The 18,795-nt window shown below is 46.7% G+C and overlaps 1 protein-coding gene across 2 annotated transcripts in view; it reads left to right on the top strand.

Annotated features, from left to right (window-relative positions):
• LOC126526989 (uncharacterized) overlaps positions 1–18,795 on the top strand; it is a 117,947-nt gene that overhangs the window by 7,038 nt on the left and 92,114 nt on the right. For both annotated transcript variants that reach the window (XM_050174695.3, XM_072284432.1), the window contains exon 3: positions 13,169–13,599. In XM_050174695.3, the coding sequence (XP_050030652.1) occupies positions 13,169–13,599 (431 nt within the window). The remainder of the gene's footprint in view (positions 1–13,168; positions 13,600–18,795) is intronic.

Below are 18,795 nucleotides of genomic sequence, written 5' to 3' on the forward strand. Positions count from 1 at the left end.
GGCCGAAAACATTGCTGCCCCTAAGTGGTCACATTACTGTGACGACCCACTTATGGGGGCCAAAGGTTCGTGTTCTCAATGTTTTAGCGGTTCTCTTAGGCGGAGCCTCCGAGAACCCAATTGAGGACAAAGCCGTTGGTTTGAACACACACACAAAGACTTTTAATCAAACAAAAGAAAGGCATAAAGCAAATAGAACGAAACGGAAAGCATGCACAAAATAAACATTCAAGAAAACATTGCGGTAAGGAACACACTTAGGGCTTTAACGAGGGTGCGAGTCCGGGCTTGCCACGAGGGCGGGGACGCGTCGCAGTCTCGACGCGGCAACGCGGCGACAAGCTGGCAGAAGGAGTGGCGCCGGTCTCACCAAAGGTCGCGACGTAGGTTGACCGACCGGGCGCCGGGAGCGCGCCAGCTCTAGCGAGGCGAGGTAACGCTGGCGGCTGGGTGGCAGGAGTGGACGGCGGCGGCGTTCTGGCCAGGCAGAGAGCTCGGGCCCGTTGCCCGACTGCTCCCCTCTCGCCCACGGCGCGGAAGCTCGAACGCCGACCTCGGGCAGCAGGCGGCACGGCAGACGGGGGTGGCGTTCTGGCCGGGCAGCTGGCGTAGAACTCGGGCCCGAAGCCCGACTGTTCTCGTCCTGCCCACTGGCGCAAAAGCTCACCGGCCTTGAGGAGCTGACGGCACGCTCAGGTAGACGGGCGACGCACAGGAACAGGTAGGCAGGAGGCCCCGGGCGGGTGAAGTCCTGGTGGGCTCGGGTCCGGAACCCGACGGCCCGTCTTCAACGGCCACTCCGGTGGTTGACCTCCTCCTGCCGTCGCTTCCTGGGACTCTCCTGGCGTCTCCCCGGCGTCTCCCTGCGTGTCCTCTTGCGTGTCGCCCCCCTTCTGCCAGCGCACCACGCTTTTTCTTGTGGTATGGCCGATTTGGCATTTACTGATTGGCTGCCCGACGCCCCGTGGTCTTTTCTAATTGGTTGCTTTTTTCTTTTTGTTGTTTTTCCTGCGCCGCGCGTTCACGTGCCGGGCGCTCTTCGGCGTCGTCGTTTTCCTCCTTCCAGCTCGGCGCGCGTGCACTCGGCGTCGTCTGCTCTCGACCGTCCCGAGCCCCGCACCACGTCGCGCACCACACATCACAATTACCCACGTGACTCTCGCGGTGTACAAGAACTTACAAGTAGCTAGCGGGTAGATAATCTTATAAATATTTCGCCAAGTGTTGACAGACGTCGTTTTTATGTATATTAGAGAGGTATAGCGTGTCCGGTATTCGGGTAAACGCAGGCGGAAATATGGTGGGGGAGTAAACGGGAGCGGCTTGCATGGTGCATTCACCTGATTCACCTGGTGGCGCAAAGCTCAAATGGATAAAAACAGCTAATAATGCTGTAACCAAGTCTATTCTACTTCGCTGCTGGTATAAATTTTCGGCACTGGCGTAATCGTGTTGCTGCCAAAAATGTACACCCGCAGCAAAGTAGAATAGACTTGGTTACAGGAATAGACAGCTTTAGTATAGCGTAAAGCAGCAAATGCAAAGAGTTAGCGTTAGCGTTGCGTGCACCACACTGCGCATGCGCTGTACGTAAACGCTGCTGGAGCTCTTACGTACGTACGCTATTTTCAGGATTTAGCGGTGAATGCTAACGCACGCAAAGGGAGCCTTACGTACGGCAACATGGCGGTGCCAGTCGAAGTGAGAGCTGCCCGCATGAGATCTATCGAGTCGTCGGCCTGCACTGTTCGGCTCATTCATTCCTAACTAATGCTCGTGTTCGCTTTAGATTTGTGTGATGATGCTTCGACAGCGGCGTACAGGTGACAAATGGACGCTGTTTACGATATACGTTCTTGTTTAGCGGCGCAGTAGGCTTAATGAGTAGGTTTGCTCATGTTTGCTGTATCCGCCTCGAGATGGCGCCCAAGTGTATTTCGCTCGTTCGCTTGGTGTAAAGCCGCATGTCAAGCCGATGCATGTCACATTTTCCGCGGCGAAACAAAGTAGTGTGGTTGGTGCAGTGGTCGCAATGCGTGTGTGCTTTACTAACGACGACGACATGAACCTTCTGAACGAGGTTTTCGCCTTGAACCCATTCGGACAGACGTCAAGATGGGCGTCTGTTGCAAAAAAGTGGAGAGAAGTGGGAAGTCCGCTATCTGAAAGCGAAATTGCCGGCGAAACGTCCCCTCCGGAATACACCTCGATATTGAGCAGGCTGCCTCTTGAGAACACGTACAACCTGCGCGGTCGCTCTCGTTCCCGAAGCATGAGGGCGTTATGTCATCCCAACTTAGAAAGTACAGGTAATATGGGTCCCACAGAACACTCGATCGCGGCATGTTAAGAATAATCAGTGTGTTTCGCGACTCTCTACAAAACTCTGGAACCAAACACCTACATGCGTAATTAACGCAGCGACTGTGGCTTTGGACAAGCTTGACTTAGGGACACACTTGCGGATTCGGCATTGGATTAGCTCGACATTTCTTGTGGATTTGGCTTGCCAGTATTTCGTATTTTTACATCTAGATGGCGCCGTATATGTTTGCCTTAACGTTAGCGCTGTTCTCCGTTCCGCTATTCTAAAACACTACCTTGTGCCGCGCAGTGCAGCCTTTCTTTGCATTAGCGTTGCGTCGCACGCTAACGCTAACGCAAGCGTTTTACGCTATACTAAAACTGTCTAATATTAGCTGTTTTTGTCTGTTTGAGCATTGTGCCACCAGGTGGCTGCACCATGCAGGGCGCTCCCGTTTACGGCTCCGCCCCAACGCCCCAAAAACGTCCGCCTACGTTTACCTGAATACCGGACATGTTAAACCTCACTATTAACTGCTTTTAATAAGAATAGTCTTATGTGCTTTACTTCATATGCATGATTTCATATTTTTAAAGATGATAACACAGCAAAGATCAGGCGTTGATGGCGCTACGAGCGTATCCGATCTCACTGCGGCTTGCGTTTAGGGCCGCTAACATATAATGTGTTTCTGCTTGCGTACGTAAACGCACCCAAGCGCTAGGGGCCCCAACGCCTTGCGTCCCCTAAACTAAAGCTCTCTAATGTTAAAAGAATTAAGATGAGGCATGACGGCAAGGAAATCCAGACTAAGCACTTGGTTCTTACTTTTGGCTCAAGTGTCCTGCCTGAGTTCATCGAGGTCGGGTACATCAAGTTTCTTGTTAGGCTTTACATGTCAGACCCTCTCAGATGCTTTAAGTGCCAAAGGTTTGGCCACAGTTCCCAGAACTGTCGAGGCCGCCAGACTTGCACCAAGTGCAGCAACAATGAACATACCTCCAAAACACGCAATAATCCTCTACACTGTGTCCACTGTGATGGAGAGCATGTGGCGTACTCACAGTCGTGCCCATCATGGAAAAAAGAAAAGGAAATCGTAACGCTTGAAGTAAAGGAAAACATAAGTTTCAAGGGGGCATGCAGGCAGGTATCCTACATGCTCAAGAACACCTTTGCCGATGTGACGCATCTGGGGGTGGCGACACAATGGCTGCCGGCGGTGACACCATCCGCCCCCCTTGGCGGCTACAGCTAGCGCTGTTGCGCCGCCCCAATAACAGAGACCATCGACCTCTGGGCCAGTAGCTTCAAAGGTCTGATCCGACGTGTTGAGGCCTTTATGTCAAACGCAGCACTTGAAAGACCGTGTGTCCAGCGCCTCGCAAGATGTGATGGACAGAACAACCAGCCAGACAGTGCCGCCAGCACCTAAGGAGTGGCGAGACTCTCGCGATCACTCCAAAAAAGACAGACCTCGCGTCATGGTGCCTGGAAAAGGCCCGTGAGCAACGCACAGCACAAAACGCGTTTATCATAATGGAGACAAAAATACTACAATGGAATGTTAGAGGACTTCTTCATAACCTTGACGATATTAGAGAACTCCTACGCAAACATAATCCAAAGTCGCTGTGTATTCAAGAGACACATATGAGACCTACAAATACAGTGAAACCTCGTTAACCCGTACTTGGCCGGAGCTCGGAAAAAGTATGTACTAAACGGTAGTACTACTGCTTAACCGAAATAGCAAGAGATCGCCCACTTACCTGTCTAAAACGAAACTCGGAGAGAGTGTGATGAAAGGGGAAAAAACATGCAGTATTTATTTACTTCACGCAAGAAGCGTGTTATTTTCGTTTGATGCCGTGGTGGCCTAGCAGTGACGACAGCGGCCTCAAACCTGCTGAAGCTGCAAGGCAGCTTTTCAGCCAGCCCCCCTCTTCTCGGCAAACACTTGCATGGCAGATTCCTCGTTGGCGTTACATATTCTCCGTGCACAGGCGCGGTAGTGTTGCAGAAGTCGCAGGGCACCTTTTCATTGCGGGGTGCTGTTCTCGTCGCGACAATTGCATTCATGAGGCTGACGTAATGCGCAGCTTCTGCTACTGTCGGGCCTCAATTGCCCGTGCTGTCGTTTTCCGTGTCCTCCTTATCACTGTCACTAGGTGACACTATGGTAACAACAGAGACAACGATGGCGAAAAGTCGAACCTCGTAGCCAACATCTCTTTGCGGTCTTAGCAGCGCTGCCGAGCAACAACTTTGCATTCCAAATGCTACACACCGTAATCAACAGTAGACCGATGTCACGTGCCAGCGCCGACTTTTTTCATCACATTCGATAGCACGAGCGATGTCTAATTTTTCTTCTAAGCTAAGCACCCGGCGTCTTTTATATCCGAGTTTCGGCATGACGCGAGTTCTCACTTGCATGACGCCAGAACGCTCTCTGGCACGGCGCCAAAATGATGTTGATGTTGATGTGGCTTAACATGCAAATGCACAGGGTGCTTGGAAGCTGTTGTGCTGATTTCTGAGGCTTGTTGTTCTGCCGTGTTTGCGCGACGAAAAGTGGAAACACTACGTGTTAACGGATACGTACACAATAAGCTGGTACGGTTTATGCGGATACAAAACACATTATGTTCAATGGCTGCTGAGTCGGGGATTTGACTTTATTACTTTTAAAACGAAACTACTGTTTAAGCGGTTATGGTTTAACGAGGTTTTACTGTACTAACTTTCTTCATAATTGCGCCATCTTCTGAAAAGATCGTGACGGGGTTAACGCCTCTGGCGGTGTAGCAATAGTTGCTGACAAGTCTGTAGTGTGTCAAAATGTCGCCCTTCAGACGCCCCTTGATGCAGTGTCAGTTCAGGCCATTGTTCTTAATAAATTGGCAACTGTATGTTCCATTTGTATACCCCCAAACCATCATCTCGAAATAATAATTTTACAACCTCATTGATCAGCTTCCCAAGCCTTACATTCTGGCGGGAGATTTTAACGCTCACAACGCGATATGGGGAGACTAGCGATGCGACGCGAGAGGTCGACTCATTGAAAACCTTCTTCTTAACTGCAATCCCCTGCCCTTAGTAAATAATCAAGGTAACAGGTTGGAAGACCTGGCAGACGCTCTTGGAACACATTTTCAGTATGTATCTAGCTCCACGCACTATACACAGACATTCATTAAACAGAAAGAAACAGAAAAACACAAGACACTGGACCGCAAGTGCCTAGGAAACTATATAACAGTCCTTTCAGCATTCCTGAGCTTAGAGCAGCATTGAACGTCTGCAAAAGCTCTGCACCGGTGGCAGACAGTATCATGTACGACATGATTAACATGTACGACACGGACACACAGATTACATTGCTTGCCCTTTTCAATAAAATTTGGGCAGCCGGACATCTTTCAGCGGCGTGGAAAGAAGCTATTGTTGTAGCAATCTTGAAGCAGGGCAAAGACCCACCCTTGGTAACAAGCTACCAGCTAATAGCGCTTGCAAGCTGCCTCTGTAAGCTTTTCGAAAAAATAATAAATCGCCCCGTTCTGCATTTCCTAGAATCAAACAACATACTTGATCCCTACCAATGTGGTTTTAGAGAAGGCAGATCCACAACCGACCATCTTGTGTGCATTGAGGCAAACATCCGCGATGCATTTGCCCATAAAAAATACTTCTCAGTTTTTCTGGATATGGAAAAGGCCTATGACACCACATGGCGCTATGGTATTATCAGAGACCTATTGGGAATGGGCATCCATGGCACCATGCACAGCATAATTTAAAGTTATCTCTCACATCGCACTTTCCGCGTTAGAATTGGTCATGCTGTGTCTAGGTTGTTTATATAAGAAACAGGGGTACCGCAGAGCGGCGCACTTAGCGTACTTATAGTTAAAATGAATTCCTTACGTTCGCGGATTCCACAAAGTATGTTTCATGCCCCGTATGTCGATGATGTGCAGATTACATTGAAATCGCTTAACATCGCAGTCTGCGAGTGACACGTTCAGTTTGTCAGAATGATTTTAAGAACGACCTTAAGCTGTATCCCCCAAAAAGCTCCTGCATACTCTCTACAAGAAAGAGGGGCCTTGTCCCAGAGCCCAATATCCAGCTACATGGTGAATGCTTGCCTTTGAACACACAGCACACATTTCTTGGTGTTATACTTGACTTTCAACTGACATTTCTCCCACACATAAAGTACTTGAAAGCCAAATGTATAAAAACAATGAACATTCTTAAAATTCTTGTGCAAACGACATAGGGCAGTGACAGGGGCTGCTTAATGAACCTGCACAGAGCCTTATACAGTCACGTCTGTACTATGGTTGCGCGATGTATCAAACTGTCGCTCCAAGTGCATTAAAGATTTTGGATCCCATTCACCATTTCAGTATTTGCCTGGCCACGGGCGCCTTCAGAACAAGTCCTATATAGAGTTTATACGTAGAATCTGAGTGGTCACTCCACCTGCAAAGAACATATATAAGCTTTGCATACTTCCTCAAAGCACAATCTAATCCTGAAAATCCTTGTTATAAAACCGCTAATGACTTGACGTCAGCTATGCTATTGCAAAACCGACCTTCAGTGAGAAAACCTTTCTTACTACACGTGTGGAAGCTGAGCGAAGAAATGAACGTCCCATTACATGTGCATCCACTGATGGCTCCAACAAGGATGTCACCACCGTGGCTGTGGCAACCGATAGAATGCGACATGTTGTGTTTGTTGAAGTTACAAAGCATGCTCCAGAGATGCACATCTGTATGCTCTTTCTGGAACCCCAGCTGAAGTACTCCTGTCCAGAATTTCATATCGACACATCAAAGTCACCTAATGGCGTATCCTACATGGCAGTCGGGCCATCCTTCTCAGACTGAAATATTCTGCACGCAGATACAAGCATCTTTACGGCAGAAGCTTACACATTACTCTCAGCTTTAAAACACATAAAGGCATTAAAACTAGAAAAAGCTGTCATATTTACAGACTCTTTGAGCGTAGTAAGAGCTTTTAGTGTCTTTGCAGAAACATAAAATCCAGTAGTCAGTGGCCTCTATTCATGTCTGTGCACTATGTATGCATCCAACCAACATGTAGTACGTTATGTGCCAGGCCACAGAGGCATAGTGGGCAATATGCTTGCAGGCAAACTTGCTAAATCCATAACAACAAAATCCTGTAACAATACCATAGCTATCCCTCCCACAGATTTGAAGCCTTTCTTGCACAGAACACTCACAAACTTTTGGCAATCCATATGGAACCGTGAAAACTCTAATAAACTTAATTAATTAAGCCAAACATAAGAAATTGGCCTTCAGTAACAAAAGTGTGACAAACTGATGTCATGTTCTGTTGACTGAGAATAGGACATGCATATGGTACTCATTGTTACCTGCTGACTGGTAGTGAACGTCCCCTCTGCGATAGGTGTGGTGAGAGGCTGACCATTCTTCATGTCTTGGTGTAGTGTCGGAAAGCAGAAGCTGAACGAAAAAAGCACTTTCCTATAGCACACCGATGCCACATTTCTCTTCATCCGGTAATGTTTCTTGGAGCGGAAGCAATGTTTGATCCTAAATCAGTTTCAAATTTTTTACAAAATGCCAATTTATTACGTGTTAAAAGCACATGATATTCGTAGCACATCCTCTCACGAGAGGCTGATGCTGCGATAGTAACAATGTGTATGACACATGCCTTCGGGCCCTTGTGCTTAAGGGCCTTGGTGAGGCAGTAGTGCTACTTGTAGCGACATCATTTAGTATGTCACCTCTTTGTAGTATATCATTTTCCATAGCATATATCATGTATCATTGTCTAGTTTTATTAAGAATATATTTACGCACTTTCCGAAGAATATATTTTAGGCCTCTATACAGCCATGTTTCATCCACTTCTCTATGATCATCATTCAGCAACGGCAGTTTCTTATCACAGCCTTGGTGCTCTTTGGCCACTTCTGGCCCTTGTGCCAATGAACCCCAATCATCATCATCATCATTGTCTGGAATTTCAGACGCAAGAACTCTTCGCTATCCGATTTTCCTGACTTTTTGCCATGACTGCAGATCCGAAACGGCATTAATCAAAGCCAATGCCACTGCCATTTTGATTACCTCGCTGCCTCAAACCGGCACTCGGATGATCCGCTGGCAGCTGTAGCCACCACTGCGGAGTTCACTGTTTAGTGGCGGCAACATTAGGCTTACCTACTTTGACATTCGCTATTAAGCTTCTTGCTGCTCTGTGCAGAGTTTTAAAGCGAGAGCTTTACTACGCCAGCCAGCGAGCCATTTCGGCTCGTCACACTGTATGCCGTATGCAGGCAGCCGTATGCCGTATGCCATATGCCGTGGCTGACGAATGACCTTTAGCCGCTGTTGACTAGCAATGCCGCAGCCGCGCTCCAACAGATGGTGCCGCCGTCGATGCCGCTGCCGTCGCCGCTCGCTCTACCAGATGTGCTCTGCTGGGGTAGAGGGAGAGGAGGTGTCACCTCGTGGGGGGGTTTATATATATGTGCTTCGCCTCAGTGTATTTAGTCGTTATGGAGAGCTCGAAAGAGAGGCAACAATGACAGAACGAAGCGAGGAAGAGACGTGCTCAAGAGACGCCAGAAGAACGCGCTGCACGACTCTAGAAGCATCGTAATGAAGATGCGGCTAGAAGAAGTCGTGCCACATCCCGGAGTGACTCTTCAACTGCAGAAGAGACCGCTTTGAATTCTCGAAAGCGTCGGAATGAGACGCTGCGTAGACGACGTGCTGAGGAAACTGAGGAAGAACGTGCAAGAAGACTCGAGACCACAAGCGTAGCCATGCAGCTCTTGCTTTCGCAATTCAACTAGGGTTAACCAGAGCTAAACAACAGGCAAATTTTTTCGTCACTTTCAGCAATGGCACTGACTCCGCCTTTGTGGTCCTCGCGATTGGCTTCAAAGCTTGGAAAGCACTGTGCATTGCACAATGCTGGTTTTCGAAAGTCAGCTTCGCCTCTGTACAGAAGTGTTACGTGGTGAAGCATATGCAAAAATATTGCAGTAAAGCATCAGTAGCGTGGGAGGAGGCAATTGCCTCGGGGCACAGTATGTATTCCTTAATTACACATGCGTGCGCCCGCCATCTCCTGTCACAGTACGAGCAGCTATATGCCTAATAAGTGTACTGGCAAGCCTTCAGAGCTTTTCAGATGTGCCTGTTATGATTTGAGCCCTTAAGGGCAGTAAGGGACATTATAGACATGAACATGTTGGGGCGTTTTATCCTATGCTGCCTGTATTATGTATTTTTCTTCTTATATGTAATCCCCTCGCCCCCCCCACTGTAATGCGTATTGATGGCGCTGTGGGTACCTTGGTAAATAAAAAGGACATTGCATATTTTTTCCCAACTTGCTGATTTTTTTCGGACGTTTTCGTGGCCTCTGGGGAGTCCGAAAAATTGAATGTTAACTGTACAACTGACTGAGAGGATGCTTCAAGTGGTCCGTGGGGCAAACACATGGCGGAAGGAACACGAGAACAGAAAGGACCTATGCATTGAGGAATGAACGGGAAAGGAAGCGTGCCACTGCCGCTTTGAAGGAGTTTGAGCTCCAAAAACAAAATGTCGGCCGACGCCGAAATGGAGGTGTCCCTCATCCAAACCAAAATAGACTCTTTAAAGCAGTGAAATGCAACACTGAGTCGTTGCGCGCAGGCTGAAAGTATGTGAGGAGTCTTGGGAAGGTTGAGGTTGACTTACCAGCTGTTGTGAGAGAATCTCACATGGGACAAAATTCGGGCCTCATACCAATGAGCTAGCTATCAGTTGATAGAAGTAGCTCATATTCTAAAATACTTGTTTCTGTATGCATCTCCTTTTTATTCGTATTTGAGAATGTTTGACTCGATTTGCAATGAGTTTTACCATTTTTTCGAAGACATCTTATTCGCTTTGCATTTTACTAACCCCTTCCTTCTGTTCTCTTTTTGAGTAAAATAAACACTGCTTACAAGATAGTGACAGCATCGGGCGACATGGTGTCAGCCCATCTTGACATAAAACAATGTTCTGCCTCACTTAGGCAATTTTACAAAGGCACTCGGGGAATCGGGGAATTTAGAAACTCGGGGAATTTGGAAATGTCAACTTGGTAAACACCCTGATATTGTATCATTTTCTCGCAGTGCATTTTAATTCTCATAGTACACGTCATTAGTCATCGCCATAATCTTATTACACATAGATTTTACGCACTTTGCAGCGACTATTTTTAAGGCCCCTTAACAGCTACGCCACATCAACTTCATAGAACTCGTCACTCCACTGCGACGTTTTTAACACTGGCATGGTGCTCTTTGGCCATACCTGGCCCTTGCGACACTAAACACATTCATTCATTTGCAAAAAAAAGAAGATAGAAAGATAGCAGTACAGATAAAAGAGCAAATGCAGACGGATATACCACTTGAAAAATGGAATTGGGCGAGTCAGGTAATCTGTTGGGCAGGTAACTAGTTGATCAGAGTAACAGAATGTTAGTGCCAAGAAAAGGTGAAAAGCAATCGAGGGTAGCAGAAAATATGTAATAACGAGATTTTAAAAAGTGGAAGCACGGGTCAAGTAGTGGGCAGAAGTAACTGGGCATTCTTTAGGAAAACCTTTGTTTTGCAGTGAACTTGTAAAGTTTGGTAATGATGATGCAGTAGTCACTGTGCGGGTGTCATGCGTGATGCCACCACAGCTTCTAAGTGAGTATTTTTAGCCAGATTATTCATAACACAATGTAAAGCATTACAGTGGAGACTGGGTGTACTCATAGAGATTCATCATCGTCAGTCTATCTTATGTCCACTGCGATGAAGGCCCCTCCCTGCGATCTCCAATTAACCCTGTCCTACGCCAACCGATTCAAACCAGCACCCGCAAATTTCCAAATTTTGTCGCACCACTTAGTCTTCTGCAGTCCTCTACTGCGCTTCCCTTCTTTTGGTACCCATTCTGTCACCCTAATGGTCCAACGGGTTATCTAATCTGCGCATTACATGACCTGCCCAGAGCCATTTTTTAATAGGTATCTTCCTATTTTTTTTTAATGTAGAATTAAGTAGCTGTAGAATCTCTGTAGATATTTTCCAAGCTATTTATGTAAGCAGTCCATACTCCTTGATTATGCAATGCCTCTATGACTGCTGGTATCTCTACTGAATCAAATGCCTTTTCGTAATCTATGAAAGCCATATAGAGAGGCTGATTGTACTCTGCGTATTTCTCGATTGCCTGATTGATGACATGGATGTGATTCATTGTAGAATATCCCTTCCTGAAACCTGCCTGTTCCCTTGGTTCCAGTGTTGCCATTATGCTATTGGGGATTGTCTTGGTGAATATTTTATATAATACTGGGAGTGAACTAGTGGGCCTATAATTTTTCAATTCTTTAATGTCTCCCTTTTTGTGAATTGGTATAATGTTTGCATTCTTCCAGTCTCTTTGTGATTATACTAGGAGAATGGCAGGAAACTTGAAAAAAAGAAAGGAAACAAAAAAAAAAACATGAAGCAGACAGAAAACGACAGGAAGGTGGCTGGAAGGTTGGAAGTAGTCGGGAAGCTGGCCAACCACCTTCCTGCCGCTTCGTCTATGTCCACTTCTAATTTTTTTCCCTTTTTAAATTTTGCTGGCATTCTCCTAGTATATAACCATTTGCCAACTAGCCAAACAAGGCACTCTTATAAACTCGTCGCGATGCATAAATGCTGAAAAGAAAACTCAGCGATGCTTTCAGTATCTTTTGCATTTAACAGTATTTCTTTGCATGGCATAGAAGTGGCTGTAACTTTTTGACTTGTGACAACGTCTCGCTAATTCATCAGGCTGAGGCTACGCTGTGGCTTTTAATTTGTCTTGGTGCCTGTAGTGGTTCTCCTGTTCAGTGTTGCTATAAGGCAGTTTGGAACAGCAGTGAAAAAAAAAAAAAAGCCTACCGTGCTTGCATGTTGTAGGTGTGTGGCGAGCTTGAAAGAAACTTGAAGGTATTTTTATTGGTGTAGTAACTAGTGAGATTCACTGTAGGAAAAGCTTCCTTATGCCGAAATGGTAAATTCCAGAGCAGCATTACAGTTCGCTTCACATGCTTTATGTGGCGAAGTGTTTTTATTGGGCTATTCTTGAGGCCTCTTGCATGCTGAAAATTCATTTTCGGTAAGAAAATTGCAGTTGGCCATGAACTTTTCTTATTCAGTATAGGCATCATATTTCCTAGCCCTTACATAGTCTTGGTTCCTTCCCCCTCTCCTCCTCAACCTTCTTTTTTTCGGGGGGGGGGGGAGGGGGGGACTTGGCAATTGCTTAACTCACTATGTAGTGCAATTTGGCTGCATTGCTTTCAGTATTTAGGCTGTAATAACAGTAACGCCTTCGTCTTGCAGTGGACATAAAATAGGCTGATGATGAACAGTAACATTCCAAATGTAGCAGATTTTATACATTCAATGTAATACGTATTCAGATGGACCAGGATTTGGCATACCCACCCACACTTCTCATGCGTGCGTGACCAGTAAAAGGACCAGACACAGCAAGTGTGACAGGTCTTGTTGCTCATGCAGCACTCCTTCATGCCACTGTTCAGCTATGTGTAGTTATGTACCAACTGGAGTGAATGCATACTAGCCTGCTGTTTTGCTGTAAACTTAATTTGTGGTAGCTATTATTCCTCTCGTGCAAGAAATTAGATGTCCAGTTTTTTTCTTAGTTATTCATTCCATTTTGACTGCTTTAATTTGCTTGTGTGCCAGTCCTCCCCGATTTTTAAACTTCTATTTCAACACTGTATTTGGTGTAGGTGAAAGGGATCCTTCTGCCCACGTGCCCATGGGGTCACCACGGTCGACACGGGACTGTGCTGCGGGACCGGACGAGGACTTTAATGAGACATCCAGCATCTCGGAGTCTTTGACATCAAGGCCAGAGACACCATTACAGCGACCTTTGGAACGGCCACAAGAACAATTGTTGGAGAGGTCATTAGAAAGGACAATTGAACGGCCATTGGAGAGGTTATATGCACGACCATCAGAGCGATTGTCGGAGCGGTTATCAGAGAGGCTATCGGAAAGACCAGTAGGACACACATTCAAGAGGACGTTGGAACGGTCACCAGAGCAGTCATCAGAGTGGCCATTGCAACAGTCGCAGCAGTGGCTAGCAGCAACACCCAGTCCCAGCAGCCGAACAAGTCTCATTGGAACAACTAGCTCCAGCAAGAGACAAAAAGTAGGTCTCGCCATTTTTTGTTCTTAGGGTAATAGACTAAACACCATCCCAAATCAAGGAAAATTGAAACCTCTTCTCCACATTCTGGCCATGGAGAGTACATTTCTACAAGAAGACAAATTTGAGTAAAAAATTTTTTGCATAGTAATTAGTAATTGGTTCTTTGAAATATCGACATCTGAAAACTCACTCCAGCATTGAAAGAAAACGCTACTGTGGGCTTTGCATAAAGTTTTCATTTCGGGGTATCAAACTGAGCTTAGCAAAAGTTTATGTATAGCTTGGTGCGATTAAACTGGTTGAAGTGCTTTGAAATCTGCCTCACGAAGAATGGCAGCAGTATGTCGGCCCACATATAGGTGGATCCTTGTTTATTGTGGGATGTTTTAGTGCTTATCTTGACGTTGTAGTGATTCGCAATGCAACCCCACTCATACTGCGCTTGCTAGTGTGGGGATCGCACGCGCATCGCGATATCTCCGCAGTGGCCGCGCGGTTATCACGCGATAATCACGTGCTCGCTCGCGGAGGGTAGCGGGGAGAGGGCACCGTCGCCGCTCCGGCTGCTCTTTGCGCCTGGCTGCGACGCTGCAGCCAAGGCACCCCGTTCCCTCCTTTCCCTTTCTTGGAACCGGGGAGACTCCCTCTCCGCCGCTCGGGGAGAAGCGCTATTGCCCCGATGCACCGTTGTCTTTCGGCGGAGGAGCTTGCGACAGGCCGCACCTCAATTCAGCCGCTGAGACCGCCGCACGCCGTCCCCCTGCTGCGCTCGGCCTTTGTGAGCGACTGACCGCCCCAGGGCCCGAGCGCGGATCCACTCTGGGTGAGCTGAACTCTTATCAGCCTCTTTTGTGGCTCCCACATTGTGTGGTTTATTTCGCCCCAGACGTGCGGAACGCTCCGCCACTGTGGTTTTGTTTTGTGTTGTATTTGTATGTGTGGTTGCTGTTGTTGTCAGTTGGTATACTTGTACTCTAAGGTGAATAAACACCTTAGGTCGAGACTCACCCTGTCCCCCCTGGCCTGAACCCGCCGTGGTCGCAACTCACTGCGAACCGTGGGTTAGGGGTCACAGCTCTTACTGTTAGGGCTGCTGCAAAAGTGCTAGCGAGCGACTGCCGCTCCGCCGACGCTGTGCGATCCAGAGAACTGTCAGGTGCGCACGCGCGAACTTGAGTAATACCCCTATACTAGATACGAAGTGCTGTTTGATTTTCATCTGTGCTTTTATTGATGCTAATTCCATAAGGTTTGTGGCAATAGCTCTGAACAAGCGTAAAGCACTGGTAGCTGAATGAGTGCATAAAACCAGTTTGTTAGACGCCCGTACTCTGCCATCGCTGGGAGATTTTGTGAGATTTCAATATCAAAGATTTTTCTTCCGACACCTTTGAGTGTGTAACTGGACAGTTAATGCTGCAAGCAGATATTTTGTCCACATTCACTTTAAGATGCGCATCATGACAGATGCTGAAGAAAGTGTTAGAAAATAAGATGCTAGGTGCTCTGATTTTGACCTCACTGACAAGATCACGATGGAAGTAAATGTTTCTTTCACAATTTGGGTTGGCACTCACTGGCTGCAAAATGGTTTTGTAAAGTTCTTCTTCAGGTGAATACGCCTAATGTACGGTTGTTGCATTTTGATGGAGTGTTGTTAAATACAGAGTGATACTAGATTGTGAACTGACCGCAAAGTAGGGATAAGAAAGTGCAACCCTGAATAAAACACATTTCGATATAGTTTTTCAGTTTGTCGTGTGACTGGTTCCTTACTTGCATGCAGCAAATTCCTAATATTGGGCATGCGAGCTCATGATCAGCATTATTTTCATACATTCTGCTTTCTTTTCAACAAAACATTAAAATCCTAAGTTGACAACTTTGGTCTCATACGTTCTTTACTGCTTGTTCTCACTCTAGTTTTGTAGTGTATTCAAACAACGAATATGCACCGATGAGCCCAAATGTCTGTTGTATTGCACTTCAATGTCGCAGGTTGTGACGTTCCACCGTCCCCAGGTGCTGCATCATTTAGACAAGTTAAAAAATAAATCGCTGTTTTTGCACGACTTTTATCTGGGATGCAAACGCATATAGTATTGAATAAAAACATGCCAAGCAAGCTTTTTGAAAGGGGGCACTTCATCAGAGCATTTCAGTATGCGCCAAACGTACACACAGTCGAACCCCACAATAACAAAAGCCAGAGACAGTGAAATTCTTGGCACAATGAAACATTTTTGCATCCCCGGTGAGTGCCTTTTGGGATTCGATGCATTTTGTATCTCCTGACAATGAAACGTTGCTAAACTGATAGACGAAATCTACTGGTACTACATTAGACCCCATATTATTATCTACAGTAAAATCTAATTAAACTGTAATTGGCGGGAGCTCCGAAAAAGTACCTACTAAACGACAGTACTGCTTAACTGCAGTAGCGTGAGATTGCACACTTACATGTCAAAAATGGAACCCAGAGAGAGTGCATTGAAAGGGCGAAAGACATGCAGTATTTATTCACTTCGCACGTCAGAAGTCTGTTATGTTTGATGCTGCCATGGCCTAGCAGCGATGACAGCGGCCTCAAACTCAGTTAAGCTGCGAGCCAGCTTTTCCGCCAGACTCCTCTTCTCTGCAAACACACGCGTGTGACCCTAGTAGTTGGCAGTCAGCGCTTGTCCTGTGTTCCTCCCTTGTCCGTGATTATTTTACGCTGTTTTTCACCCATGGATTCGTACCAACTAGCTCGCATTCATAGCCTTTTAAGTCAACTGCATGAGGCTGATGTAACACGCAGGTTCTGCCACTGTCAGGGCTGAATTGTTCGTGCTGTTACTTTTCATGTCTTCATCACTGTCGTTAGGCGACACTTTGGCAATGACAGATGCAACGATGGCGAAAAGCCGAATCTCGTAGCTGACATCTTTTCATGGTCGCAGCAGCACTGCCAAGCAACTTCTTTGCATTCCAAATGCTACACACCGTAGTCAAAGATAGATCCTTCTTGCGTGCCAGCGCCGACATCATTGTGCCACTATTGATAGCACGATCGATGTCGGATTTATTCTATGCTGAGCACCCAGTTTTTGTCCGAGTTTTGGCATGACGTGACTCCCACCTAGCACGACACAACACGGGCCACAATAGAGATGGGTTGCTGAGGGGCAAGCTTGATCTTTTGAGATGCTCTTTCTAAAGAATGAATGAACCGTGGTTCAGTAGAGGTGTGCTGTGGTTCATTTGGAGAGAGGAAGTTGGTTTGCTCTCGTTCAGTGAGCTGTGCTGAACCATTCTGTCAGAGCCGGGTCTTCTGCTGAGTGAGACTCCTGCACCTGTGCAAGAAAGCAACTACCCTCCTGCCCTTCCTCGCAAGAGTTGCAACCACACCCTTGCCTTCAGCTTTCTTTTGAGCCGCTCTTCTTAAAGAATGAGTGAGCCATGGTTCAGCAAGAGTGAGTGGACATTCTTTTGGAGAGAGGAAGCCGGCCCCTGCATTCGGTCAGCCGTGCCTAACCGTTCCATCAGAGCCAGGTCTTCTGCTGGGTTTCGTGGTTTAATTTTCTTGTTGACAAGTTCTGGTCGGCGTGGCAGACTCGCGCTACTTGTACTCACTCGCTGTGTGCGTTGTGCGTGGCAGACCCTTTGGTTTTGTGTGTGTCCTATAGTGTGGCACCCGATGCAACTGAAGGGAGAAGTAAAGGAGCCTTAATTGGCAAAGGATCGTGCCGTTAGTTGCCTGCTGTTGTTAGAATGATGTCTGATGACTCTCACTGATGGCGCATCATGCGCTGGTGCAACACTTCGGAGACAAAGTCATCCGTGTCTTTTAAAGCCAAAGGTCAACGTACAGTTTATGTCCTGGTCTTCATTTGTGCTAATTAATGTAGTTGTGAAAATGTCGCCCATGTCATCCACTTCAGTGCATTTTTTGAGCATGTATCATTAACATGTCAATAAACGAGGCCAATGATCTGTTGTGTGGTAATATGACTTCATTTCTTTTTTGTCCTGGTGCATGATGGCCTGATCGCTAGTATTACGCATGTGCATGTGCTCAAGCAAAAAAACAAACCACACACACAAAAAAAAGCGAAAGATATGTGTGGCAGAGGTAAGGGAGGTGAGCCGGCATAAAAAGAAAACGAGAAAGGGTGGAGGTGCCGCGTGTCGTAACACAGGTTACAGATTTAAGTGAACAACCGGTGGGCCATTCAAATGAACCAGTTCATTTCAGTGAGCTGAGCCGTTCCAAGCCGCTCACTGAAGTGAAAAGCTTTGCCCATCTCTAGGCCACAATTCTCTCTGGCATGGCGCCGAAATTATGATGTTGATGTGGCTTCACCCTTCCAAGCGCCCTCTGCAGTTGCACTTGGAGGCCGTTTTGATCTCTGAGGCTCCTTGTTCTGCTGGGCCGACTTACTGCCATGATTGCGCGATGAAAAGTAGAAACACTATGTGTTCATACAATAAGCTGGTACAGTTTATGCATATACATAACGCATTATGTTCAATGGCCACTAGTCGAAGGTTTGACTTTACTACTTTTAAAACAAGACTACTGTTTGAGCTGGTACGGTTTAATGGGGTTTTGCTGTGCCTGTGTAATAATAACAGAGTACAAAAAGTACAAAAGTGCACTTTCTTCCCCCTTGTATTGCATAAAATGTTGTCACAGCATGCCTGTGAGGCTGATGCTATTTTTGTTTACAAAAACAGCCAGTCGAGTAAGTGATTGTGTGCGCCAGGAAAACTTCATGGCTGCAATCTTGTTTGTTGTTCGCCTGTTTCAAATGGCACAGGCGCATGTCTCTACCGACATGCGAAAATAGTTTTTGTGTACCTAATGCAATGCCTAATCTGTGCCTCGGTGCAGAAAAGTGCAGGAAAAAAGAACATCCACATCCTACTGACACGAACTTGGTTAAGCGCTTAAGATGGCTACAGCGTTGGCTGTCATGCCTTCGACCATGATTGAGCGATTGTCTGAGAATACGCGTCCCTTGCTTGAAGAATGCTGGCTTGGTACCATCTAACTAACATTGCATGTGGATATGGCATCGCCGAACGTAGATTTGCGCTAATGCATAGTATATTCTCGGTCGGTTGCTTTTGTTGATGCGAGATGCAATCACTTTCAGTTTCGGCGCTGTATGTGTCATGGTCCACGGGTGACAGCATGCGCTGGAGGGA

The sequence above is a fragment of the Dermacentor andersoni genome, chromosome 9 (genome assembly GCF_023375885.2).
Source record: "Dermacentor andersoni chromosome 9, qqDerAnde1_hic_scaffold, whole genome shotgun sequence".
NCBI classification, from domain to species: Eukaryota; Metazoa; Arthropoda; class Arachnida; order Ixodida; family Ixodidae; genus Dermacentor; species Dermacentor andersoni.